Source organism: Cibotium barometz, chromosome 61, assembly GCF_041138505.1.
Source record: "Cibotium barometz isolate CiBa-2024 chromosome 61, ASM4113850v1, whole genome shotgun sequence".
Lineage (NCBI taxonomy): Eukaryota > Viridiplantae > Streptophyta > Polypodiopsida > Cyatheales > Cibotiaceae > Cibotium > Cibotium barometz.
The window spans coordinates 21686792-21714636 of NC_141106.1; the positions used below are offsets into that span (position 1 = coordinate 21686792).

Sequence of the window (27845 nt, forward strand, 5' to 3'; positions counted from 1 at the left end):
TGGAAAAATGAGGATGCTTTATTGAAAGCATATTTTACAAGCTCTTACACACCTCTCCTTGACCTATTTTGGTGAGCAGTGTCACTTTAATGATAATGGTGTCTTGAGCCGAATTTCTGCTAACTTGCCAAGGCACCTTGCACTATGGTCTTCTCCTTATCCGACAGCGCCTGTCACAACATAAACTGTGATTAATTGAAGGTTGATACTTTTACATTCACACTACAAATACGTTGCACTGAATGGGATTTAGGATATAGGGTTTAATGCTACATTCACACTGATTAATTGAAAGCCGATACTTTTACATTTACGCTACAAATGCATTGCAATGAATGGGATTTAGGGTATACCGTTTACGGATTAGAGTATAGAGTTTAGGGTTTACCTGACATAGTAGACTAAAATAATTATGATCATCAGCAGCAAGCTTCTTGAGGAACTCAGACAAATAGGAAACAAGATTTAACTGCACAACATTTGGAAACACGTCATATTCATTACAGATTTGAACCCCATATACCACTAAAAACTGGTTAAATAAGCTTTTTACAATCACTTTTTTCCTCCCAACATTTACCTGATTAATGGGATCTGTGGCGGCACACGGATCCTCCTTGTAATCTCCTTTTTCAACCTTCAAAAACAACAAAATCAATTACATGAATTAAAATGCATGTCCCCAAGGGAAGTAGCCTAGTGGATAAGATTTTCAACTTTCAATATGGAGGTTGTGAGTTCAAATCCTCTTGGGGACATCTATGCCAATGGATCCTTGTTTCATCATGAAACACCCTACCCAAGCAATCATGCTGTTCAAAGCCCTGGTATGGGTGTGTATGGGTAGTAGAATGGGTGTGTTGTAGCCGGGTGAAATTCCCATGTGCAACTAGAAAAAGGGGTGGGGGCAGGACCCACTCATCCTAATGAAAATAATAATAATAATCCGTGCACGTGTGCACTCGCGCACGTGCACACATACACATGTGCATGCACACAAACCTCATCTGTCAAAAGATGCTTCATTTCTTCAAGAGGCTGGAACACAGATTTGCCATTCTGCTTAGCACTGATGGTCCTACCAAGAGTTCCTTGGCTCACATCATTTTCATTCTCATCATAACCATCTTCTTCTTCATCCTCAACCTCCTCCCAGCTATCATCCTGAAGATATCCCACATGGCAAGGACATGCAAAACCACCAAAAAAAGAAAAGTAAAAATAGCAGAAATTTTAAATGTATAATTCATTCAGGTATTAAAGTTTGTATAAAAAGCTACCTCATTTATGCCTGCAGCCCCTTGATCTTGCATCTCTGCTAAGACATTTATTAACAATGATAACAACTGCACATTCAAGATTCAAGACTCTCCTCAGTACTTTCCTTAGTTAATGGCACTTAATCTCTAGCAAGTTAAAAGCTAACCTTAACAGGGAGAGGCACTGAAGTCCATCGTTCGGGCATTCCTTTGGCCCGTGATCGTGTGACAATCCCACTCACTGTCGACTGAAAGCAAATGCCTCTTAGGAAAGCTTTCCTAATTTTGAACTCAAGAAGTTGCAGTTTATTGATTGTGAATGAGAAAAGCCCCATTGGTTTGCTTGCCATCTCAGCTACATGTCTGTCAAAGGCCAGATACACAACCTTCCCTGCCCATGCAATCCAGCAGGGAGTTGGGCAGGCAAGGTCGAGCACCCATACCCAACAGGGAATGACTTGGATGGGCTGCCACTGAGGGCAGGGTTTGGTTGTGTATTCAGTCTTAAGCTTTGTGCTTTCACATAAGATACAGGAAGCACCCTTTAAGCCCTGCTTGGATACGTTAAGAACTCTAACAAAATGCTTGTACAACTGAAAAGGCCTATTTCTTCCCCTCACCTGGACAAGCTGGCCTTGCACATGGATTTTGGAAAGCTCTGGATGTCTTGAAGCTAATATCAAAGCAAGAGCAGTGGTAGTCACTTTTATCTGGTAAGCACCCTGCATCTCTCCTGGGATCAAGTTGCACAAATGAGATGACCACCATCCTGAAGTGTTTCTATACTACATTCCAAGACAAACACAAAGCTCGCACCTTGCTGCTTGGTCCACTCCGACATCACATATACAAGAGAGTTAGGAAAGCCCTTTGCAGGAGTGAAAAGAAGCAAGTTGAGAAGCTGTCCGACATCTGGAACGCTCATGTGCACCTGTGTAAAACCTAACTCTAGTTAGATTATCACTTCAGCAGCTGAATATGTATAAGAACAGAAAGCACGACTTTTTCGTACCAGCCTGGCAAAGACGAGAATCAGAGAGTTTCTGAGCCCCATTATTTCGCAAGTATCCATGCGCTGCACAAGCGCAGCTACCAGGTCTTTGAGATGGGGGGCCATGTGTGCCGGAAACTTCTGTATCAACTGCGTGATGAACCGTTCGACAAACAGGGATGATGAGCTGTCCAGCTCTGGATTCAGAAGCCTGCAAAAGTAGCCAAGGATGTAAGTGCCAGAAGCTAGCCATTGATGGTGCTACTGACCTCTGAAACCATTCTTTACCTTGCAGCAGCATCTAAGAGCATCCTCATGGTGCTACCTGAATCCCTGCTCCAACTCAGAAGGGATTCCCCGCCTTCTTGCACAAAAGCTGCTAGACATTCTGTGGCATTCTAGAGGAAAGAAAAACCCATTATCAAGATAAACTAGCATCTTGACTAGATATCACTGAGTTGATAGGAAAACAATCCTAGTAGTGAGATCCTACTTGGAGTTCACTGTGGTCATCACTCTGGAGGACCAGCCCAATCAACGGATAGAAGGCAACATTGTATATGGCTTGCACAATTTCTGTACTTGATTTCTGTGCACAATAAGGCACAACGACAAGCCAGGACAACAATGAGATGCTTTATTTAGTTAAGATAAATACTTCTCTCTCTCTCTCTCTCTCTCTCTCTCTCTCTCTCTCTCTCTATATATATATATATATATATATATATATATATATATATATATATATAAAATAATATATATAAGGAGTGAGTTCGAAATCACACCCCCTGCTAGGCAGCGTGGTAGCCACTCAGATAAGGGGGCACCAACTAAGATGATAATATTTTACCTTGAGTAAAATAGTCAGGAGATCGAGTGCCCCTGCCACCAAACCAGTTACCTCATCCGAGGGCTGCAAGTCAAGCCTTGAATGAATAACTTGCACTAGTGAAACTAAGATCAATTTATATATGTAACAACCTTAATTGAAAAGGAATCAAGCAACCAGTCATGCTGTTGTAGCTGTTGTGTGCGCCTGTGAGTGTTACTGTCCATGTGCGCATAAAGTAGAATTCCGTTCACACTACCAAAGACATGACTGACAAAAGTGTGTGCGTGCTGTGTGTGTGTGTGTGTGTGTGTGTGTGTGACTGTGAATGTCCTTGTGCACACAAAGTGGAATTCAGCTCACATTAGCAAGGACAGGACTGACAAAGTGTGTGCATGCTGTGTGTGTGTATTTGTGCACATGTGCATGCAAAGCAGAATTCAGCTCACATTAGCAAGAACAGGACCCACAAATGGAAGCACCCTCGATACCAAAGGCTCTAGGCATCCTGGTGTATCCTTCAGTGCCTGTAACGACACAGTACAGCTGTTAATGTGAGAATTGGCATGCACCTAAAAGCCTATAGATCCCAAGAAAGAGCTGCCCAGCTTCACAGTCATACCTCCAGAACCTCCATTGCATCGATGCTTACAAATGGATCAGAGATATAATGCCACCAAACATTGAGTACAAGAGGAGAAATCTTGGACTCCATCACCCATGAGGTTTGCGGATCTGCTCAACCACAAAACAACTTATGGTTCATGTCACAGTTTGCACATACAGGACATACTTAAGGTTACATGTGAGGACCATTCAGAAAGAAAAATTTGATAAGCAGCTTGCAAATATATGCTCTGCAACAAGGCAATGGCAGATGTCCCATATACCTGCCTTGATGGCAACTTGTAAAGTCTCCAAAGCCAGATGCAAGGTCTCATCTGATGCCTGTATAGATTACACACCAAAAATCTCAGCATGCACAATATGGCAGTACTCATGGTAAGGGGACAAAACAAAGCTCTATAAGGCCACATACCTCTTGCATCAAAGTGCAAAGGGCTGTCAAAACAGTCTCCATACGTGTTTGAAGGACCTGGATTTTAGACATCGGGAGCAATTCCAAGAGTGCACGGCATGCACTCACCTTTATCAGTGCAGGGCTGCAGCCAACAAGAATTATCAGGCTCTTTCCAGAAAAAAGAGCCACCGTTCCAACGGCAGTGGGCAGAACTTCAACCGGCTGGGAGAAGAGGGGGGGGGGGGGGGGGGGGGGTTCCCTAGCATGGACAGTCGAGCTGGGCCCCTGCAATAGGCAGGGGTGTATGTCTGTAACCCCCCTCAATTTCAGCAATAGATAGTTCATGCTCACACATCAACATGCTTTTGATTCGAAAAAGGGATAAACTCAAGTCTTACATGCTATGTCCCAGACCTCCTACAGCAGCATTAAGGAACTCCTCGCACCTTCTCGCATCAATCTATGTCAATACAAAGGTCCGCTCAATAAAACCTGCCTCAACTTTCCTCCAAGATCATAGGCATATATGGCATTAAAAAAGCGTGGAAAAATCTCATGCTTCTGATCTCGATTCTCTCTTAAGAACACATGGCTGTGAGAGAGTCAGATTGAAGACTCACACGAGAAGAGAGCTTGGCAGCCACCCATAAAGCACGCCCATACAGAAACGGGCATTCCATCCCAGCTGCAAATTGGTCAAGCCTACTATTACAAATAAACAAACTTTTATATACTAGGGATCTTTACAGACAACTATGGGGCACCTGTCTGTAAAGACCATATAAAACCTACTATAACTTAAATAAAACAAGCTTGCACCTGGATTGAGGTCCTCCAGCAATATATTGTCCAGAAATCCCTCCACATTGAAAACAGATGCTGTGTTCACCTGTTGAGGCATGAATTATAACAACTTTGTGTAGCAAAATGCCAAAACTAAATTACATACATCCAACCCATCCATTGGACAGGCAGGGCCATGAACCTACATGTTGCACTACACAATTTCCTTCCACAACGCCATATTCGAACCACGTAGCTGTTAGCAACCAAGTTCCACATTACCAAGCTATGTATAGGACATGCAGTATGCATGCATAAGCATACACATGTCAGAATACGCAGCGGAGATGATGACCAGATCTAGGAACACAAGAGCAAAAAACGCAGGCAGAAAAACAGCACAAGAGAGAGAGAGATGTAGGCGTGTAACTCTGCTCTGATATACACAAGAAGATCCCGAATATGATACAAATATGGTATGGGGGCTGGGGGCCCATTTATATGCCCCCAGATAGGCAGTCGGCCTGCTGAAAAGTCCCTCCACGACTGTAGCAACAGTCGGCCAGCAGCTGATAATGCCCACGACTGCTTGCATCTAGTCGGCCAGCATCACAAGGGTCCACGACTGATGTATGGGCAGTCGGCCAGCTACTGGTCCTCCAGCCGCCTCAAGGCTGCCTCCCAAGCCACAGAAAAAATGGGAAAAAATAGGGGAAAAATACGGGGAGTGAGGAAAAATGATAAAACACCTGATAAGGGCGGGCACACCCACAACAAAGGCCCTGGTGTATAAATCTAGACAGGAGATGACTTCTAACACCCCCTCTCAGCTCCTAGCTGTGAAACCAACCACTGGGAGCTGGGATGCCGCCTGAGCGAATCCTGAGAGAGCGACTTCATGAAGAGGTCCACCGTACTGTCCTCTGTCGAACAGAACTCTAGCAAGATGTCATCAACAACGATTTGTTCACGAACAAAGTGCCTCTGGATGACCATGGGTTCCTCCGGTGGAAGCCCAAACCTACAGTGTAACCTCCTGCTGCTTTGTAAAACTGCTCCTGGGCCATAAGTAGATCTCCTCGTGTCCGGATCTCCTCCCCAAACCGAGTCACTCCAACCGTGGAGTCGGATTCCATCCAGCAATCCCCCACCTGTGTACAAGAGTCCATGATCCTTCGCATGCCGCAGAAACCATAGGAAACGCAATCCTGCCTCCCAAAGAGACATCTGCAACCATGAGCTCAACTGCCTTATCAGGAAGCTCCCGTCCAATCTGGTGTCCATCAACCAGATCAATGAACCATACAGCTTCTGAGTCACAGAGACATCACACTGCTCACAAGGATCAACACCTGTTACGGTGCACAAACAAATCCTGGAAACCTTCTGAAGACCACGCAAGGCCTTCTGAAACCTGTCAACCACCCCCTCTGAATCCGGAACCACAAAGCCTGGAGAAACCACCTCCTTCTGCAAGTAAGCACCTGCCACCTGCCTGGCTTTCCAAAAGGTCCCCGTGGAAAGAACATCCTCAACTACCGGAGGTTCATTGTCCTGAACACGACGAGACATCAGAGCATAAGTGACCTGTTCAGTTTCCTCTAACTCACGAACACAAGAACCACCAACATCAGTACTGGAAAGTTCCTGCCAACTGCTGCCATCTACTGGCAAGCTATCCACCACCTGGTCTCGGAAAGCCCGCACCTGCAACGTATCCACACTTGAGTGGCCATTACCAGACTGCCACTCATCACAAACCTGAGGACCTGGGAGAGAGAGTGCTGAAAGCCTGTAAAGTCCATTCTCCACTCCACCTTCCCAAACCACTTGGCCTGTTTCTTTGTCCCGGAGAGCAACAAAATGCTCATCAAACTCCACCCGTACGCCAGTCTTGCAAACCTGATGCACTGACAACAGATGAAAACCAAGTGCCGAAACATACAACACCTGGGAGGAATGCTTCCCCCCTCTGCCATCGGGAACTATCTCCATCCTGCTCTCACTGTGAACTGGGATAGTGGATGTATCACCAGTAAGAATATGACCAAAAAGCCTGCAGAGATCCTGTAAACCGAAACGGGAAGGAGTCGTGTGCCTGGAAGCACCACTATCGAGAATCCACTCCCAAGTATCCGTTGCGGAGAGTCCTCCAATCTCCTCCTTACCTGAAGAAAATGAAGCACCGGTGTCCATCACCTCCAGGTGCACAAAAGCCGGAGTCTTCATGATTGCTGCTGAGGAGTCTTCATCCTTCTCGGTCTTCCGCTTGGGACACTGCTTCCAGTAGTGGCCTTTCTCGCCATAATCATTACAGGTCCTCTCTGCCTTCAGCTTCTCGCGGTCAGCGTCGGACTTCTTCTCAAAAGACTTCTCCAATGAAGCCTTCCTTTGCCCGAGTTACGGCCTTTCGACCGTTGGCCAGTAAAGGCCTCCGAACCTCCACCCTGAGGAGGGTTCATGAATCGTTCCTCCTGGTCCAGGACCATGGGCACAAGCTCCTCCCACGTGATGGTCCTTTCCGATCAACAGTAACTCCCCTTCCTCTACTTCCGGCCGTGGAACACCAACGACGAAATCGGCGAGGTCGTAAGACTCCAGAACAGATTCCATCATCACCTTCCATATGCCGTAGTTGCTCCCGTCCAACCGACGGTCCACCGAGAACGTGGGGAGTGTCGGGATCTTCACATGTCTCTCGGCCATCTCAAACAGATCTGCCATAGCAAGGATGTACAATAAAAAGGGTGGGTGGGTGGGAACAAAGAAGAACTAAAACCTGCAAGTCGCTGTCCAGCAAATCAGCCAGCCTTCCTCTTGCACCTTCTCTTCCCGATCAGCCCAAAACAGTCCACCAATCAGCCACAAAACAGTCCCCCTCTTGCTCACACAAATCCCAAGACCTATCTAGAGCCTAGGGCTCTGATACCATGTCAGAATACGCAGCGGAGATGATGACCAGATCTGGGAACACGAGCAAAAAACGCAGGCAGAAAAACAGCACAAGAGAGAGAGAGATGTAGGCGTGTAACTCTGCTCTGATATACACAAGAAGATCCCGAATATGATACAAATATGGTATGGGGGCTGGGGGCCTATTTATATGCCCCCAGATAGGCAGTCGGCCTGCTGAAAAGTCCCTCCACGACTGTAGCAACAGTCGGCCAGCAGCTGATAATGCCCACGACTGCCTGCATCTAGTCGGCCAGCATCACAAGGGTCCACGACTGATGTATGGGCAGTCGGCCAGCTACTGGTCTTCCAGCAACCTCAGGGCTGCCTCCCAAGCCACAGAAAAAATGGGAAAGAATAGGGGAAAAATACGAGGAGTGAGGAAAAATGATAAAACACCTGATAAGGGCGGGCACACCCACAACAAAGGCCCTGGTGTATAAATCTAGACAGGAGATGACTTCTAACAACACATACATATATACTCCATCACTTAGCAAAGGACCTGCAATTTTGCACAATAATCCTCCACCATTGAACATGCTCTCTCTTGCCTTAACAAATTGTGTCTGACTATGGAACCCGCACCCTTGTGTGCCTAATCCCTCACTGCTAAACTTGCTTTACCCTTGCCCACAGTATCCATGTCATCAAATGTCCCCAAAAAGACCCCACTGGAGTCGATCTTGTAAGTGCCCCGTTCAAGTCTGGAGGTCAGCACCCGGTCCACAGCCACATCAAAACAGGTCAAAAAGGTTGGAAACTTGGGCTCCACAGACTCTCTTCATGCCATCAAAAGTCTCTTGCCTCTTCTGCATCTGCTATTTTAGCATATGGGCCAGGCCATTTTGAGCTTACAAAACCATTATTCTAGACAGCCAGCCATTTGCAGATCCTATTTTTCGTTTAAAAAGAAGCTAAGATGAAAAGGTGAAATCAAGTCAGTACAGTACCTCGATAATTGATTCAGCTATTGTACCAACAGCCAGGATTGCAGCTTCCCGAACCTGCAAGAAATAAATGCAAGTTTTGCTGCAATGACATTGAATGCAATGGCATCTACGACATTGTTTATGTAATCCAGAAAGAGCATGCCTTCCACCATTCGGCCCTCCCAACAGCTCTCAATTGTGCTGCTTCAGAAATCCGCCTTTCGACAGATTGCACAATTGACTGAATGGCAACCACCTCATAGGTTGTCACCAGCTCCTCTAGAAGCAAGATTCCTTCAATACAAGACCAACATAGCATGACTTTATTAAACCACTCATTTGTCCAGACGCAAAAGACACCTCACATGTATATACATATGTATGAGAAACCTTAAATGAATGTATGTATGTATGTTCTGTATGTACATATGTATGTTATGTACATTATGTATGTCTTGTATGTATGTACGTATGTATATTAAGTATGTGTTTTACGTATGTAGGTATGTACGTATGTAGGTATGTACGTATGTATTATGCATGTATGTATGTATGCATATATGTATGCATGTATGTATGTAAATTTTGTTTGGGGTGCGTGTTTGTGTGGGGGAGGGGGGTTTGTAGAAAGATAGAGGTACTACCTGACACACGGCAACTGCATATTACATCATCTTCATCAGCAATAAACTCATTTGGATCTGAAGACCATGCTTCTACCTGGGGAATAATAAGCATTTAAAAAAAGACAATCCAGTAGTGTTAAGCTTTGAAGACTAACAAAAAAGGATTGAGTTTAATGCTCCTCCTTCAATCCCTTTGATGGACAAAGAAGCACGGTATGTGCAGCACACTCGAAGCAAAAGGCTATACTTTACCTGCTCACTTGTCATCTGCATATAGCCGATTGAATAGTAAGCCAGATCACCTAAATGGTTTTCAGTGACCTATGGAAACCACCATATGATGAACGTTCATGATTTTTAGTGATTCAAACCATTAACAATAGGCAATCAAGCCAAATACAATACTAAAGGTTGTCACACAAAAGGTTGACTAAGTTATACCTTACTGTATCGTGGATGACCGACTATTGTCAGCAGAAGTTCAAGAAGCTGCAACAAACATCATACAAGGAAATTTGGGTTACAAGAATTGTGTGATTCATTCTCCACATAACACTTCACATGCATTGAGTGCCAAAAAATGAGAGAGAGAATTCACGTACACACTACATAAATACACGTGTCATATATATATATATATATATATACATATACATATACATATACATATACATATACATATATATATATATATATATATATATATATATATAATTTATTTATTTATTATTATTATTATTATTATGTGTATGTATGCATGTATGTATATTTGTTTATTTCATATTATTATTGTTATTATTTTTATTTTGTGTGTGTGTGTGTGTGTGCAAGCTTGTGTGTCCGAATGTGCATGTGCATATGCATGCACCCACATGTGCACGTGGTGATAAGTCACCTGTACAGAAAAAGATTCCAAACTCTGTTCGTTTCCATCAGAATCTGCTAACTCTGAAAACGAGTCTTGTAGTCCTTGGATGCATGCTGACTCGTACACCTCAAGACAAGAGACAAAAGTCTGCCACAGTGGAGAGAGAATCACTGGGCAAAACAGAGAATCAAAGCTTCAGTGCTTGGGGTGTTGGAGTCCAACATACTCAGACAAAGCCCATGAAGGGTGACCAGAAAGGCATATAAATAAGAAGCCAACTTGATGAAAATATGAGCAAAAACCTGACCAGAAAACTCAGTAAGAACAAGTTTGGGGAAATTCAGAACCAGCTGCATCAGTGTCTTGAGGGCCTACAAAACATGACGAAAAGTCAGGCACCCCATGTACTGCCCTGATAATGTTATGGTCTTTCCAGGCATAACCCCCATGCGTAAAAAGGAAAGATCTTACCCGCCCATCGCTTTATGGGCAGCAAATTCTCCCCAGTCCAACCAACACCCACTTGATGGGCAGGGGAGATGTATGTAAAGACCCGTACTAAAACTTTGTGCTTTACTCATGAAAACAAGGCTCCATTGCTGACCTCCATTCTGAGGCCCCAATCATCAGGATTTCCTTGAGGAACAGGAGGGGACAAAACAAGTGCGAACTGCTCCATCCATGCCTTCAGCATTGGTGACACTAGGGCTTTGGTCTCAGACTATGGACAATCCAGTACACATTCACGAGTTCAAATTGTTCCATAAAGCATTTACCAAAAAAAACGCAAAAATAAAACCAGTGAACACTTACCTGATAGATACCAGTCATAACACCAAGGGTGGATATGCAACCATGAAGTATGATGAGAGCCCGGCGGCGTATGGATGGTCCGTAAGCCTACATCATAAATCAAAGGTGACAAAAAATGACTTCAATTGTTTGTCGGTGCAACACTCTCCTACATGGAAGGCACCAATCTCACATTCACTTACATGGGGTGAAGAGACTATGGTATACAAGGATGGGAAAAGGATGGGCACAAGCTGAGGTATATGAATGTCGTCGAGATCTCCCGAAAATAGCGCAAGGCACTTCAGAGCTCCATTCACTGTAGAAAATCAAAACCACTTACAACTTAGATCCTTTTGAAGAGTGGTTGGCATGGGGGTGGGGGTGTGGAGCTGGAGCTGGGGTTGGAGTTGGAGTTGGAGTTGGAGTTGGAGTTGGAGTTGGAGTTGGTGGTTGGTGGCAGGGAGAGGGGATCAAGTAATCATTCAAACCCAGGAGACTACCTTTATTTGTATCCGTCTCATCATTAATATATCTTAGCAAAAACTCCATCAGATCCGGCCACTCCTCTGGCCAGTCGCAGCTCGCAATTGATGCAATTGCCATACCTACAGCAGTTCTAATCTTCCCGTGAGAATCATCTAGCACTTGCAGGAGAAGGCTGCGAATGACCATCTACAAATTCACAGCAGACAGAAAACCAGAGTTAAACAACCTTCAATCCTTGATTTCCCTTGAGACAAACAGGCATATCATACCAGTAATCTCATCCGGCCACATTCCCCACCTTGTCTTCAGATGGAACAGTGGGAGGCCTATACTTGTCCTCTCCTTCCTGCCAGTGTTGCTTTACATACTGCTTCAACACAACTGCAGCTAGGTGCAAAATAAATTAAGGGCAACTAGACCAGCACAAAGCTTACAACATAGAGAATAAATACTATGCAAGCCTTACAAAAGAAAGACGGGAACTAGGTCAGCACACAGCTCGGCACTGTAACCCAGCTTTTGTTCATCTCGCATCACCAATTTCACTTATCAAAAATGGCTCACCTGGAGCTTAGCAGCACCAATAGCACAAAGAAATTGTAAGACCTTGCAAGGTGACTGAGCATGTAGTCAAAAAGGATATCTGTCGTAGCCCCAATGGTAGAGCTTTATCCAAAACGAGCTTGGAAAGTGCAACTCCGTAACCTTTGGACACAAACAAACTGCTTTGTAAGCATTATGAAATCATGTCCTGTACACCAACAATCCTTTACCAGTAAAACACTTCACAATCCAAATCCGACATATACAGCTTCAAAACAGCCCAAGGGCGTGAACAGTCCACGTGCCCTTGTCACAATAAAAATAACTCCAAATAGCCAATAAATAGTGACTATATACAGAAGGTATGGTTGTAATAACGTAACTGCACAAAAAAATAACCCTCTTCAAGAAGAGATTGCAATAAAAAGTGTCAAGAAGAGATTGCAATAAAAAGTGTTATGTATGATTACAGGGAATGGACTGAAAATATTTTGCACAAGGAGTTTCTCTGGCTAATTACAAGAAGAGAAGACTGCTTCGAATTCAAGCCACTTACTGTTGGGCTTCTGCGAAATAATCTGAGACTGGAGATTATGATAAGGGCTGTCGCAACCTATCTAACAAACCCTTTAGTTAAGCATGTCGGGAGCTGGTTGGCAGCCTTGCACTGGCCATGGGCCAGTCCAATGTCATGTGCATTCTGCACTTGGATGCCACATGGACATGACTGTATAGGACAAGTGCACACCTGAGGCTGGACACCAATCATTTGTTAGCATTCACGGTGCCATGATGGAGCATGTGCACAAAGAGGGATGAAGGATCAAGCCATGACTATGGTGGATGGAAGATAGCCATGGTGACTGTGTGTGGGGAGAGAGAAAGAAAGAAAGAAAGAAAGATATATTAACATCTCCTAAAGGCTGAAATGGCCCATGAGACCAAAACAAGGTACAACTGATGATGATGATGTCTCATCATAACAAATCTGAAAGAAAGAATGAAAATAGAAACATCCTAAGAGAGCTAAGAGCTGAAAGCGGAACCGCTGAATCGTCACGGTAAACTCCTCCGGTGGCGGGCAATGATGGCTCGAATCTGCCAATGGTGAGGGAGTCATGGACACGATCCTCGTGGTCATGGCGTCTCACTCTACAGATGGCAATGGCTCTGTCCACGGTGACTCCTCTGGAGGGTGGTCTGCCAGGTAGGCCTATAGATGGGAGAGAGAGAGAGAGAGAGAGAGGTGACAAAGCTCAAGAGAGAATGATAACTCCATTTTTTAATAGAACCACCCAAATACATGCTTTGATAGGCATCAAGGCAATCTTTTGACCTAGAGACTACTCACAACATAGAAACCTTCAATAGTCTCTATACACCAACACTAGCAAAGAAACAAGACATGTTCCCCGCTACTGACTCAAAGGCTCAAGAGCATGGCTCAGAGGCATAAAAGCATGGCTCAATGCAAACGATTCAGAGGTCAAATCCTACCTCAAGAGACAAAGACAGCCTACATCAGCATACAAAAACAACCCCCCAACAGGGTAAAGAGGGAATGATGAAGCATTACAAAAAGAAACACAAAATATTCAGATTTTGAGGGACTTCCCAAGCACAGAACCCATGATTCAAAACATAAATAGGAACTACAAAAAGATTTTGGAAGTTTAAAAACTTCCCCTCGGGCGTATGTCACTGAAGAGTAGTCTCTTTCGGTGACGTTGCCATGCCAGTGCCGATGCAGATTTGGTTGCAGAAGGCAATGACCCGATGCACATGCTTGGACCTTCCATGGCACTGTAGAAACTCCAATTTGATACATGAGGCTTCAATTTGATGATTTTCTCCATTCCCATAATGCCTATTGCTGCAAACCTGATTGTATACTGACCAAGATGCATGCAAGACACCCAGTCAGCCTGCAAATCAGCCCTTCACACCATTTTTTACATAGTAGAGGTCAGGCACGCATGCCTGCCCGCCAGCCCGCCCACGCGCTTCATTGTGAGGAGAGGAGAGAGAGCACCACGACTCGTTTGTGAGAATGGTGTGGTCACAATTTGTCCTTTATATCCTAAGCTCCAGTCTCAAACGCGCGCATGTGGGATAAATTGCCAAGCGGCTCCACAATCCCTCCTCCAGTACAAGATATGAAACTTCTTACTTTCTCCTAACATCTCCTAAGCCTTGCGTTTTTCTCCTTCAAGCTAAGATGATGTGCGTTTTTGCATAAACGCTGCTGTGGATTGATTTCGACCTGATATGGACCTGCAGTGGCCCCGTTTTGTTGAGCGTTTTTGTTGAATTTCATGGAGCTGCAAGTAAAGAGCTCAGCCATGGAGAATCAAAGAGATATATGGTAGCAAACAATGAAAGAGAGAGAGTTAGAGAGAGAACAAAGCTCTTAGAGAGACAGAGAAGTACACAACTCAATGATGTAAATATTGATTGATTTCTTCAATGAAGTACATGCAACTTTAAAGGTTACTAAGGTTGCCTCAGTGACATCATTACTTATGTCAAGCACACACATACCTAGATATTATTTGATACCCCTCTAAGAAGTAGTTCACAAAGACACACTACTTCATCTCTTGCTATTTCAAGGATAAATCAAGACCCGTAGTCCTGTTCACATGCCTACAGTGGTGCACCTTGGGTGGAGCTAACAATCAAAAAGAAGGACCAACCGCATCACACACAATCCACATGGCCTATATCATAAGGTGCCAGAGGTGGTTACAACCATGATTAACACTTGATCTAGAACACAAAACACAACTTGGTCTAACATACAAAACACAAACACCTATCTTGACATGAAAAAACATAGAAATTCTACACACACATGGAAACACACATTTGTGCACTGTATCACATCACCCCCCCTTGATACCAACTTGGCCTCCTCATTTGGTGGCTCAAAGGTTGAATCATTACATAAAGTAGATTTTTCATCTCATCCCTGGAGAAAAATCAAGGTTTCCAAAAAAACAAGGTTTCCCAAAAATTAGGCCTTTATGAAAATGATGCTATAGCAACACTCCAATGCTTGATATATGCTCTCAATTTTGAAAAATGTTGGGGGATTTAAGATTAATGCTTTGATTAAGCAAGATTTGTAAAAAATCCCCAAATTTTACTTCTTGATTTTAGAAGGAGCACTTCAAATGGTAGATTCTTGAAAAGCCCCACATATTTTTACCTTTTTTCTTTTTTTCTTTTTTTTAATGTCAATTTTTGCAAGTTGTTGTAGACCTAGGGCTTGCTCCTGCTGAGCTACTACTTTGGGTTGGTGCAATACCTTGGGACACAGAGGACAGAGATGACAACAAAAGGTGCAAACACCAACGCATGAAATTGAACACATTGTTGACATCAACTACAGGCGATGGTGCAAATGTCACGTGCACCCTGCACTGGGGTACACAGTGACACATTGGCATGATCATCAATGTAGCATTTATACAAAAGTAGAACCTTTTTTAGGATTATTTGTCATATGTTGTGACCCCATTGTGAGCCCTCAGTCCAAAGGACAGTCAAGCATGAGCTACGTAGGTCAGTCTAGAGGTCAATCAGATGCCAGTCCTCTTAACCCACTTGGAGAAAACATCATTCAGAAGCATTTCGGTGTCTACCGTAGCCTTAGTTGCATGTTAAGCATTTGTAGGACATTATCACATAGAAGGGGCCAGCCCCAAGGCAGCCCAACATGGGCTAGCCTTGCAAAGGGCAACCATGCCCTTGACAAGCAGCCGGCCAAGCCCCTTGGTGGCTTATGTGGCCAGTCGGCCAGCAACCAACCAAGCCTACAACCCGACCAGCATAAGATGGGCAGCCACCAGGTGTATCAGCAGCCAACTAGGCAGTTTAGCCAGTCGTGAGAATATTCTGCAGCCGACTCGGGATTTAAACCAGACGATTGGAATTAGCTAGTCGTGGGAGACATTTCTGCAGGCCGACTATTCATTTGCAGCAGCCGACTGCATCCAAGAGGTCATATAAAAGCATGGCCTCAGTCCCACACAAATTCATTCAGGTATCCAGCAAAAGTCAACAAAACAGCTCAGCATCCTATCAACTCCAGGTAAAAAGGAAGCTCCTCCACACATTCAGCCAGCATATGTGCAGTCCTACAGCTATCTAGACTTGCATTAGTGGCCAAAAGAGTATTCAGCAGAGCCTCAGACTAGGTGGATACTCAGCCAACGTACGGTCTTCCTCATCCTTGCGTTGGGCATTCATATCACTTGTACTCAGCATTGTACAGCATTTCTCCAAAGAATAATATAGGCAAATACTCCTGCTTACAGGGGCGGCCCTTCAATGGGTATTGGGACCCAATACTATGTCGTCTTCAACATTCTCGTTCTCTTCTCTCCCTACTCTCTAAAGTTGATGCTAAAGATTCTCACCACATAACGGTATAAAGGCGGTGTTCAGCGTTACCACAATCAACCTCGGTGCATGTAACAGCGAACAACTGCGACCAGACAAGTGGGAGCTAGACAAAGCAATGGGGCCTAGGTGTGAAGGCATGGATCATAGTTGCCTGTGAACCCTCGGTTCAAGGTACTAGCAGCAACCACAAGAAGCATAATATATGGAAATATGGGCAAGATTTGATGGACCCGATCCAAGGGCCAAGGACTGTAAGCAGCCAATGGGCAGCCCACACTAGCCCAAGGGCTTAGGGGACCAAGTGCCCCAGTCAGCCAGCCAAAAGGGGTTAAAGGCTCCACGGCTATAAGTCGCCAAGCCTATGGTACTCTAGACCAGTCGGCCTACACGGCTGGGTGTCATGCCCATATATAAAGGGTAGTCGAGCCCCCCCTCTTCCCCATCTTCAAATCTACGGAGTGCTGACCTCTAGCAGCCATAACAGCAGCCTGCAAGGAGGAAATCCACAGTAAAATGTCATTGGATCTGAGGATCTAGTCATTTGTTCTCTGGCCGCTGAACTGTGGCTTGTAAGGAGAAAACACAATTCAGGTCGGTCCTTTACTAGGGCAAATTCACCCCCATCGTATTTTGATTCATTTCTGCAGTAAACAAAGCAAATACTCCTTCGGAAAAAAAGCCCTTCAATGGGTATTTGGGACCCCATCTCATGTACGGTGTACCTCTCTCTCTCTTTCTATCTTTCTCTCTTGCAAGTTTACGCACTAGTTCTCCTTCATACTCACATGTAAAGATCAAAAGGAGCTCCTGCATGTTATGTTGGTATCAGAGCTGTACCTTGTGAAATGTACAAAGAGGAGCCCAAATTTATTTTCCTTTTTTATGGATTGTGATCCTTGCCCTTCCCCTCCCTCTTCCTCCTCGCTCTCCCCAGCCTCACCGCTTCCCCATCTTCCTCCAGTTTTTCGCCGTCCTTTCCATCTTCGTCCAACAGCATCTTCCACTCTTGGGTTTTTATCATTTGGCAAGTCTCGGCCTCTTCTGGTCTTCACCCTCAAGAGGACTCCATGGCAGCGGCTCTGTCACCCCGGACTGAGGCCGCCATAACTTGCTTGTCTTTTTCTGAAGCGGACATACAACTTCTCGCTACGACTGTTGCATCCCTAGAGGCCTCCACTCTGTATGCAAGATTGTCAATAGCCGCCCTGCGTGCGGACAACTCAAAGATCTTCTGCAAGGTAGCCTCCTTGGTGGACCTGCAAAGATCACAAACATTCATCCTCTCGGGAATGGCTACTATCAGGTTAAGTTAAACTCGCCACCAATAACGTCAGATCGAGTCATGTAGCTGAGCCCCATTGCACTGCCTACGGCCCAAGCCTTCTTTGCACGGTGGCAGCACGGCTTTGACCCCACATCCGACCCTCTTGGTTAGCGTTTCTTGCTTTCCTATGACAGTCTGCTTCCCACGCCTCATTAAGGAATACCTTCGTCTTCTCCCGGTGATCAGTGGAGCCATTGGGAGAGTAATGGAAACCCTCCCCCCCCCAACAGCCACTTCGTCCCTAGCACGGGCGGCCGGGATTCCATGCCTACACATTTGTATTGCCTCGTCGGAGAGTGCCCCATGTCATATCTATTCCTTGCCTTCAAGGAGACAACATCATTTAGCGAGTGGAGTACTTAGGCTTTCCCGGCCAGTGTTTCATTTGCAGGCAAATGGGCCACCTTGCCAAAGCTTGCCCTCAACGCCAGTCCAGGAGACCACCTCCAATGGTTTAAGCTAGAATTTCTTAGGTTAATTGGTTTAAGCCTAATCCTCATGGTTCTATGTTAGATAATCCTTGGGTGTGGTCTGTGGAGACCTTACATTGGTATCAAAGCTGAATTTGACAAGGATAGAACCCGTGGATGTCAAGATTGAGGGGTTGTCACTGAAAAGCACAAGCTAGTGCTTTACCACGTTACCCATGGTGTGGAAGCCATGAAAGCTTTGCATGAATGTGCAAAAAAGCAAGGAAAGGAGAAAAAGCACCATATGTGCGGGTTTTCTTTCATCTTCTCGGTGCATGTGTCATGATGCGATCAAGAAGCTTTTGCTCCCGATTTTGCCCTGATGTTGGTAAATAGAGACGGAGCAAGAGAAGGTGTGCATGTGGCAAGTAAGCACAAAGGGAGAAGGGGCTTTGGAAGGCATGGTTGTGAGGGTAAAACCTCAGCCCTAGGTGGCTTGGAAGGGCCTGCCCAAAAGAGGGCGAAAGGTGCAGCCCATTAGCGGCTAGGCTAGGCTAGCCCCAAGGCGGCCAGGATACGCCAACTAAAGAGGGCAGCCTGGGGCTTTGTCGGGCCACTTGTGGCCAAGTTGAGAACAGCTCACTACAAGGCGGCCAGGTTCAGTAATGATGTCAGAAGGCATTGTGGGTAGCCGAGTGAAGCTGAAACTCCCCCTCGTGCGTCTGATCCTGCCCACCCCTCCTCTTTCGCCTGTGTGCCCCTACCTCACCTGGCTCCAACACCCCCTTGCTTTGTGCGCAACCCCCCCTGCCTCGCCTAACCCTAGCACCCCTCCTTCGCCCGCCAACAACCACCCCCCACCCCTTTCTTCGTTGGCAGCCCCCCGCTCTTGCCCTGCCCTCCTGTTTCGCGCTTGCACCTTCCCTCTCTGTCCCGCCGCCCGCACCCCACCCCTTCCCTTTCTTCTCCCCTCTACGTCCCCCCCTGCATATGTGCCTTCCCCTTCTGCCTCAGTCCGTGCCTCTAACCCCCCTCTCCCTTTTTTCTCGTTGTAATCCTTCCCCTTCCCCTCCCTCTTCCTCCTCGCTCTCCCCAACCTCACCGCTTCCCCGTCTTCCTCCAGTTTTTCGCCGTCCTTTCCATCTTCGTCCGGCAACGTCTTCCACTCTTGGGTTTTTATCATTCGGTAAGTCTCGGCATCCTCTGGTCTTCACCCTCAGGAGGACTCCATAGCAACGGCTCCGTCACCCCCGACTGAGGCCGCCGTAAATTGCTTGTCTTTCTCTGAAGCGGACATTTAGCTTCTCGCTCCAACTGTTGCATCTCTAGAGGCCTCCACTCTGTATGCAAGATTGTCGGTAGCCACCCTACGTGCAAACAAATCAGAGATCTTCCGCAAGGTAGCCTCCTTGGTGGAACTGCAAAGATCACAAACATTTATCCTTTGGGACATGGCTACTATCAGGTTATGTTAGACTCGCCAGTAACATCAGATCAAGTCATGTAGATGAGCCTCCTTGCACTACGTACGGCCCAAGCCTTCTTTGCGCGGTGGCAACACGGCTTCGACCCTCTGGTTAGCGTTTCTGGCTTTCTTGTGATAGTCTACTTCCGAGGCCTCAGGAAGGAATACCTTCCTCTTCTCCCAGTGATCGGTGGAGCTATTGGGAGAGTGATGGACCCGCTCCCCCAAACAGCCACTTCATCCCTAGCACGGGCGGCCGGGATTCCATCCCTACACATTTGTATTGCCTCGCCGGAGAGAGTGCCCCATGTCATATCTATTCCTTTCCTTCAAGGAGACTATCATTTAGCGAGTGGAGTACTTAAGCTTTTCCGGCCAATGTTGTGTTTCATTTGAAGGTAGATGGGCCACCTTGCCAAAGCTTGCCCTCAGCACCAATCCAAGAGACCACCTCCAATGGTTTAAGCTAGGATTTTTCAAGTTAGTTGGTTTAAACCTAATCCTCATGGTTCTATGTCAGATAATCCTTGGGTGTAGTCCGTGGAGACCTTACATTGGTATTAGAGTTGAATCTGACAAGGATAGAACCCGTGGATGTCAAGATTGAGGGGTTATCACAGAAAAGCACAAGCTAGTGCTTTACCAGGTTACCCATGGTGTGGAAGCCATGAAAGCTTTGCATGAATGTGCAAAAAGTGAGGAAAGGGGAAAAAGCACCATATGTGCGGGTTTTCTTTCATCTTCTCCGTGCATGTGTCATGATGCGATCAAGAAGCTTTTGCTCCCCGATTTTGCCCTGATGTTGGCAACCGGAGACAGAGTAGAGAAGGTGTGCATGTGGCAAGTAAGCACAAAGGGATAAGGGGCTTTGAAAGGCATGGTTGTGAGGGTAAAACCTCAGCCCTAGGTGGCCTGGAAGGGCCTGCCCAGAAGAGGGCGAAAGGTGCAGCCCGTTAGCGGCTAGGCTAGGCTAGGCTAGCCCCTAGGCGGCCAGGATACGCCAACTAACAAGAGGGCAGCCCGGGGCTTTGTCAGGCCACTTGTGGCCAAGTTGAGAACAGCTCACTACAAGGCAGCCAGGTTCAGCAATGATGTCAGAAGGCATTGTGGGTAGCTGAGCGAAGCTGAAGCTCCCCCCATGTGTCTGATCCTGCCCACCCCTCCTCTTTCACCTGTGCGCCCCTGCCTCGCCTAGCTCCAGCACCCCCCTGCTTTGTGCACATGTGGCTGTTTTTATTAACTAATAGAAGGATCTTTTTCTCGGGAAAAAAAAAAGTTGGCCAGGTTCAGGCATGCCATGTGTCGTTGCGTGGGGTACCCAAGTTGGCCATGTTGGCTATGCTCCGGGTGGTGCAAAAGGCTGGGCAACGCCCTTGTTTGCACAGGGCAGCCAGACCAGTAATTTGCTTATGCTCACAGCAGTGTATAATGCAGCACAGATATGGCAGCCAGCATTGTGCACATAGGGTGTCAACACAACAGAGCCTTGTGCAGAAATAGGGCAGTCGACTGGGCAGCATGCAGACAGTGAGAACAATTTGGCTCACGACAGCGGGCAGTTGTGCGCCTATAAAAAGCAAGAGAGGGCATGAATATTAGTAGGTCTGGAGTTTTTTTAACAAAAAGCATGTTAGCTTTTTCTTGTTGAAACCGATCCCGTCAAGTGGGAATAGACTCCGTTGGACACCCACACACGTAATAGCACAACTTAATATCACAATTTGAAATGGACAACTTAATAACAACTGCAAATTGAAATGAAATAGATGGACACCAGCACTGGGGCCGGAACGGGCCGACCCCCCCCCCTCAATATATGATATATTATTGGGAGTAATTAACAAATACAATGCTCCATGGGTTCAATGAACCAGATGATGTCCATGTACAAATGAATACAGTACCAAACAAGAGGCTCGAAGTAGATGTTCGAAGGAGAGCGACCACTTGAGTGGTCCAGTCTCTACGGTCCTGTGCCTTCACTGGACTCTGCGGAGAGCGCCCCACTGGTGTTCCAGGACCACGCACAAACAGGCGCTCCCGTACTAACGCCTGGCTCTCCCGATCTCGGCACCTTTGGGCCGTGGCTGAAAAAGCTTGGACTACCAAAGGGGTGTTAGCGGTAGAGAGAATCCTTTATCAGATTTACAACAAAGTTCTTTACTTAATTTTGAATTCACTTACTTGTAGCTCGCAAATGGAAGTCTAATACCCGAGGTGTTTGTGTGCAGCTACTTGAGAGGGACACCAAGGCGCAGCAGCCTGTCGAGGAGAATGAGGAGAGCAGCCTGCGTAGCCATCTGAAGAAGGGAGATGCCACCTATGGAAGGGAGGCGCAATCCGCCTGCAAAGGAGCACAGCCGCCTGCTGTGGAGGAGGAGGCGTAGCTGCCTGCAAGGGGAGGATGAGGAGAGCAGCCGCCTTTGGAGAGGTAACGCCTGGCTGTATGAGCACAGCCGCCAGCTGAAGAGGAGAAGGTGGCGCAGCCTAAAGAGGCGTGGAGGAGCAGCTGCCTGCTGGAGAGGAAAGGGAACACCTGGCTGCAGCCTGCTGGTGAACAAGCGCAGCCTGCTGGACAGAGGGAGGCGCACAAACGTCTGCTGAGGTGGTGGAGATGGCATAGCCTGAGGAGATGGTGGAATCGCCTGGCTGCAGCCGCCTGAGAGCCAACGAGGAGAAGCAGCCTGAGGGGATGGAGGCGCACAACCGCCTGTGGCTGCGAGTGGGAGCGAGAGACGCAGTCGCCTGAAGAGACGCAGCCGCCTGAGAGCCAACGAGAAGGAGCAGCCTGAAGAGATGGAAACGATCGCCGGTTCTGTCCTTCCACGAGTGGGGTGGTCGCTCTCCTTTGTAGAGATTGGAGAGGAGTTAAACGACCACAGCTGGCCGGCCCCCCACGTTTGCATGGGGGCGGCCAGCTTCATGGTTTGGTGTGGGTAGGTGGCCATGCACCCACCCCCACACACTTAAGGGACTAAGTGTGGCTCCCCACCTTGGCCCATATGTGGGTGCCCCTAATGGGTGCCCACTTTTAAATGAAATGTGAACTTACAACCTTATAAAATGAAAGGTTAGAATTAAAACTATTAAACCAACAAGTGCAATACACTTACCACCTGTTCACACGCAACAAAACTCATCAGAAGACAGAGCAAACTTCACGACTCACTGGCAAGCGTCCCCACTCAGTAAGTGGCACATCAAACAGGCAAACACAAAAATACAAGTCATGCGAAAACAGTTTCAAACATGCAAAACATGAGTGCATGTGCAAATAGTATCATAGACATATCTCCCGTTCATGGAACAAGTACAAAATATCCGTCGGACACAAAAATGGCACGACATAAAACATAAATCTTGGTCTTCCTATGGAGTGACAGTCCCATAGGTAAAACACAGTTCCAGGCATGAGCCTTCCTATGGAGTGGCAGTCCCATAGGCAAGACACGGCACAAATACTGGCTCTTCCATGGCGTGACAATCCCATGGATAGAACACAATCCAGGTCATACACGGGTGGCACCAGTCTGGCTCCCGTCCATACGACACCATCCTGCTAACACACGGGTGGCACCAGTCTGGCTCGCGTCCATGTTAAGCAAAAATACTAGCCTCTTCACATGAGACACCGGCCTGGCCTCAAGTGAACGAGACACAAAACTGGAGATGGACCAAACGGTCGGCCAATTGGTGACACTTGTGCTAAAGCCTAAAAGTGGGGGGCTTTTACTTAGCTTTTTGAAAAAGCACAAAATTAAAGCAAGCTTTTTAAATCCATCCACTATAAATTCAGCCTTGCTATTCTTATTTGCCTATACTTGCAAGCTCCACATGCTTGATGTGCAACATCACTACGCCTTAGGTCTCCAAATGCTGCATACCTCACTTCAACCCTCTCATCCACCCTAAAAGCTTTTGTCCTAACCTTTCACTTCTTTCCAGCCTATAACGTGTTACCTTTTTGCCACTGCTTTTCTCCAAGTTAGCATGCACGATTTCGTGTGCACCGGATCTATATGGAGTCAGTGAACAGTAATTTGTGAACCTAGCGATAACGTGGAGACGGTCGGCAATGATGACTTTGACCAAGTGAAGCCACCGAAATGGCTAGGATTTGACCCGCCATTGGCAGTAAGGCTGGAAGATAAACATAGAGTGCATTATCCAAGATCCCCTGAGGGAGGATAGCGTCCAGCCCAAGCTTGATTGGTGCTCCATGTCTTGGCCAAACAATGACCATGGGGTTGTCAAGTGGTGTCAATAGGCTTTAGCTAAGTGGGATTCAAGTTTGCAATCCCACACATTGGCAAGTCCAAGAATGGCCCAATAGTCTCAACTTCACAAACCCTAAGTCATGACGCTTATTTTCAAGTACTTTTTTCTAAAACCCCTAATTAATAATTTTTAATTTTTCGAGGTCTTTGACGAAATCTAGTTTTGTTGCATGCTCTTACTCTTCCACATGAGTGGATAGTTCTTTTTAAAACAGTGAAGAGATCATACCGAGTTTCACCATGAACCCTTCATGTTATCTGGATGACCACACTGAGTGGCAAGTGGCACGCAATCTTGTTGGGTGTTGAGTTAACACAAGACGAAATGTCAAGTTAGGCAGCCTTGTGGTGATGATCATAATCTAGGATGCCTAGGCCAAGGTTTCCAAATGGCTTAGAGACAACCAACCAATTCCACTAACTACGGAAGCAAGGACAGAGGATTCAAGTGTGAACATGATGGTATCTTTCATCTTTGACTTTGCATGGAGCTTATAATTAATAGCCTAGGGCTAATAATGGCTAAAAGCTTATAAATAAAGCAAGAAATCTAATAAATAAAGCAAGGGCCAATAAAAGCCGGGTTATTGCCAATGAGGTGATAGCTCAAATGGTGAAGGTGTTTGCCTAGGACCAAGAGGTTCGGGGTTCAAACCCCCCCTGGTGCTTCCTCAACAGCATCGCCTACAAGTGGATAAATAAGCAACTACAGGCAGCTGTCTACGAACGGTGAAATTTGGTAACTATGGGAGGATCTTGGGCCAAAGGCCAATTGAAAAAAAAAAAGGAGAGTTATTACTATATAAGTGACCTTGGGATCACTTATTAGACATAAGAGGTCAAGTAGTTATGTGGTGGCCTGGGGCTACCAAAGAAGCATGCAAGATCTCGTGGCCCTGTAGCTACAAGGTGAGAGGTTTGGCCTAGTGGTATGGGACGCTAGGTTGGGACCATCACTACCATTCAAGCTCGTGGTAATTAGACGTCAAGCTCTGGGGCGGTTCAAGGCACTGAACCTACAATTAAGTGGTGAGTCGCTAGCCACAATCCATCACTCATGCGACACGTACGATGTCATGACAATGTAGGGTCTATGGAAACCTCACTACGGTTTCTCAAGTTTGTTGGTTTAACTCTAGTCCTCATGGTTCTATCAGATAATCCTTGGGTGTGGTCTATGGAGACCTTACACTGCCTTTGTCTCCTCCTCGTCAAGCTCGCCACATAGTCTGAGGTTTCGATAATCTCTTGCCGTTGATCTTCTCATTTACTCCACCTACCTCACATACTACTTCTTTGAGCTACCTTGTGATACCCGAAAACCAAAGGGGCTGCACTCAATAGGCCGAGGACACTATACAAGGTCTCCAAACTCAAGTCTCCACTCTTTAGCACTACCTTCACGAAGCAGAGTCGAAGCTCACCCACCTCCGCACATCATCTTTCCACAACATAGAAGAGATGCTTGCGTTGCGTGATCAGATCGCACGGCAGAACACATACCTCGTCTCTTTACGAGCCCAACGAACGGACCTAAATGATCTTTGCCAACAACCTCTTTGGCCTCTTCAGTCCCTTCAACCTTGTCACTAGTTCTCAAACCTCTCAATCACTAGGGTACAAAGCTTGTCAATTAGCACTCGGAGTTTGCCTCCAACATGCTGAGGGACTTTAATTTTCCTCTCATTGTACATACCATCTTTCATGATGTATTAGCAATATAGTGCTTATTTTCATTCTGTACAAGTTTTATCAATTCACAACATTTCATTGGTTCTATTCTTTTTTTTTCTCTCTATCTTCTTCACCAAGGACAGTGAGCACTCTAGTGGTGAGCCACTTGTAGCCACCAAGGGTACCCACATTGGACCGTCTCTCGACAATCGAACCAACTAGACCATCCCAACTAGACCATCCCAACTGAACCATCTAGCAACAACGGATCTCCTGAAGTACACCACCAACATTACATGGGAGGTGCGTGCACGCACCAACATTGAAGGCACCACAATGTCACCCTGATGGACATCTACCAAAGATAGGAGATACCACCGACTCCACCGCCTCCACAAGAAGCATTAAAATGATTCCTCATCCCATGCTTCAAGTCATCATTGTCATCTCATCTTGTTCATTGAGTCATGTCATTCCGTCCAGTGTGTTGTCCATCTCGTTGTAACCACTGTTGGGTATGCACGATGCAATGAGAAACTTGTAACAACTTCTTGAAAGCAATAAGAGTAGTGTTTCCAGTATTCTGTCTTCTTGTCAATGTGTTCTGCTTACATTCGAGTCTATTTAAAATGGTGTCATGAGTGTCGAGGAATCCATACCTATTGTCCGAAGAAGAACCACCACTTTAGAGTGCCGAGCAACCACCATGCTACACCCCGGAAAGGTTACATTTAGTAGGTATGATAGTACGCTTGATTGACCCTACTGCTTTACATTTTGGAATTCACCAATTTGAGGCATATTTTGCTGTTGTCCAACAATCAGATATAGAGAAGATTTTTTAGCCAATCCAGTGGCACTTGTATCTGAAGGCAAGAGTGGTCGTGAGCCTACACTAACTCATGGAAACTACATGTGGCAAGAGCAGGGGGCTTGCACACTTAACTAATAATGAAATTAAACACTTATTAAGTTGACCACAACCAATTATCACAACGCTTTAAAGAGATATGTGGCACAGTGATACCACATTGGCCTAAAATGGGCCAACCCCCCTTGAAATATTTATATTGCCAAGAAGTATTTATACAACTCTTCTTCCTAACTAGAGATGAACAACAAGATTATTCCGCTTTGCAACTACGGAAAAGTGCAAAGGTAAGATGTTTATCCTTTCATGAGGGTAAGTATGATACTTTCAAAAGCCATAAGGATGTCACCAAACATGACAAAGGCAACATCCAAAGAAAAAGGCAGATTTTATCAATAAAACTGGCAAGTGGCATAAGGTTATAGGTTTTTTAAAAGAAAAATCCCAAAAGTGAGAAGCATGAAAGCAAACTCAAAAGCTGTTACAAAAGGAGTCTCTAGATTGTGGGTTAACACCTTGGTCCTAGGGAGCAGCTTTACAATGCACGTCATGAACATGATGAGCTCAACTTCGTTCAATTGGGGGGGGCGGGCGGGGGTGGTGCGCATTAAGCATCAGCTACCTATCTTTAGTCCAAGAAAGTGAAGATAAGGTCTGATTTTTTTTCACAAACACGGCCCTACATCAAGAAGCTCCATGATCACCACAGTTTAAGCATAAAAAGCAGAAGTCTCCAAACATATGCATGAGAAACAAGCTGAAAACAAGAACCTGGTTGACTAGAGGCTGTATTTAAAGCATCCTCTGCCGTTTTCCAAGTCCCTGGATCAACATCCAAAGTGGCATTGAGACAGTTAAGCAACCAGACCTGCCCGCCTTCCATTCCACTAATATGAAGAAACCTCTCAATGTGAAAAAGGGGCCTGCATAAAACCTTCCCAATTAGGAAAGAAACAAGCTGACAATCTTAACGGATACGAGGACCCAAAATGCCGTGTCTTCACATGGATGCTACGTAGGACCCATGTGGGTGCAACATGGATCATGAACAGAAGCCGAAACCACCAAAAAAAGCACAGAAAGATAGAGACACCACTGATCTCAACAGAGATACATACTGGATCGGATCAAGTAAGTTGTATCAGAGGACCTTTGTGAGCTGGAATTCTCTCTGAATGTGGAAGCGCCAATGTGCCCGAAACAGTAACGGGCATGCGTTGAGTAGCAGCCCACTAGTCTTGTAAAGCTCTCAGATGGCGCGCGCGCGCGCTCTTCTGGAAAGACGCATTTTCTCAAAACGGCGCCACTAGGTTTACACACTGGGCGGCT

At 46.0% G+C, this 27845-nt stretch overlaps 1 protein-coding gene across 1 annotated transcript; it reads right to left on the reverse strand.

The window, feature by feature from the left end:
• On the reverse strand, positions 1 to 27845 carry LOC147604666 (ARM repeat superfamily protein). The gene is made up of 34 exons (XM_086794953.1): positions 27667 to 27845; positions 27288 to 27439; positions 12186 to 12247; positions 11841 to 11933; positions 11557 to 11728; positions 11257 to 11372; positions 11075 to 11161; positions 10866 to 10982; positions 10569 to 10632; positions 10289 to 10431; positions 9835 to 9882; positions 9646 to 9714; positions 9412 to 9487; positions 8931 to 9061; positions 8789 to 8842; positions 4920 to 4989; positions 4721 to 4785; positions 4499 to 4560; positions 4119 to 4242; positions 3970 to 4027; positions 3702 to 3814; positions 3529 to 3606; positions 3101 to 3163; positions 2744 to 2839; positions 2539 to 2648; positions 2272 to 2461; positions 2076 to 2190; positions 1880 to 1992; positions 1427 to 1507; positions 1281 to 1346; positions 1003 to 1164; positions 581 to 637; positions 389 to 469; positions 1 to 170 (listed from the first exon to the last, which is right to left on the reverse strand). The coding sequence occupies exons 2-34, from the start codon at positions 27397 to 27399 to the stop codon at positions 120 to 122; spliced, it is 3099 nt and encodes a 1032-aa protein (XP_086651079.1). The 5' UTR covers positions 27400 to 27439; positions 27667 to 27845; the 3' UTR covers positions 1 to 119.

Coding starts and splice junctions, on each gene's coding strand:
- LOC147604666 (XM_086794953.1), bottom strand. CDS start 27,399: ATGGAAGGCGGGCAGGTCTGGTTGCTTAACTGTCTCAATGCCACTTTG. Junction 2,840..3,100: donor TCCTGACTATTTTACTCAAG/GTAAAATATTAT, acceptor TATTGTGCACAG/AAATCAAGTACAGAAATTGT. Junction 2,462..2,538: donor CTCTTAGATGCTGCTGCAAG/GTAAAGAATGGT, acceptor CTACTTTTGCAG/GCTTCTGAATCCAGAGCTGG.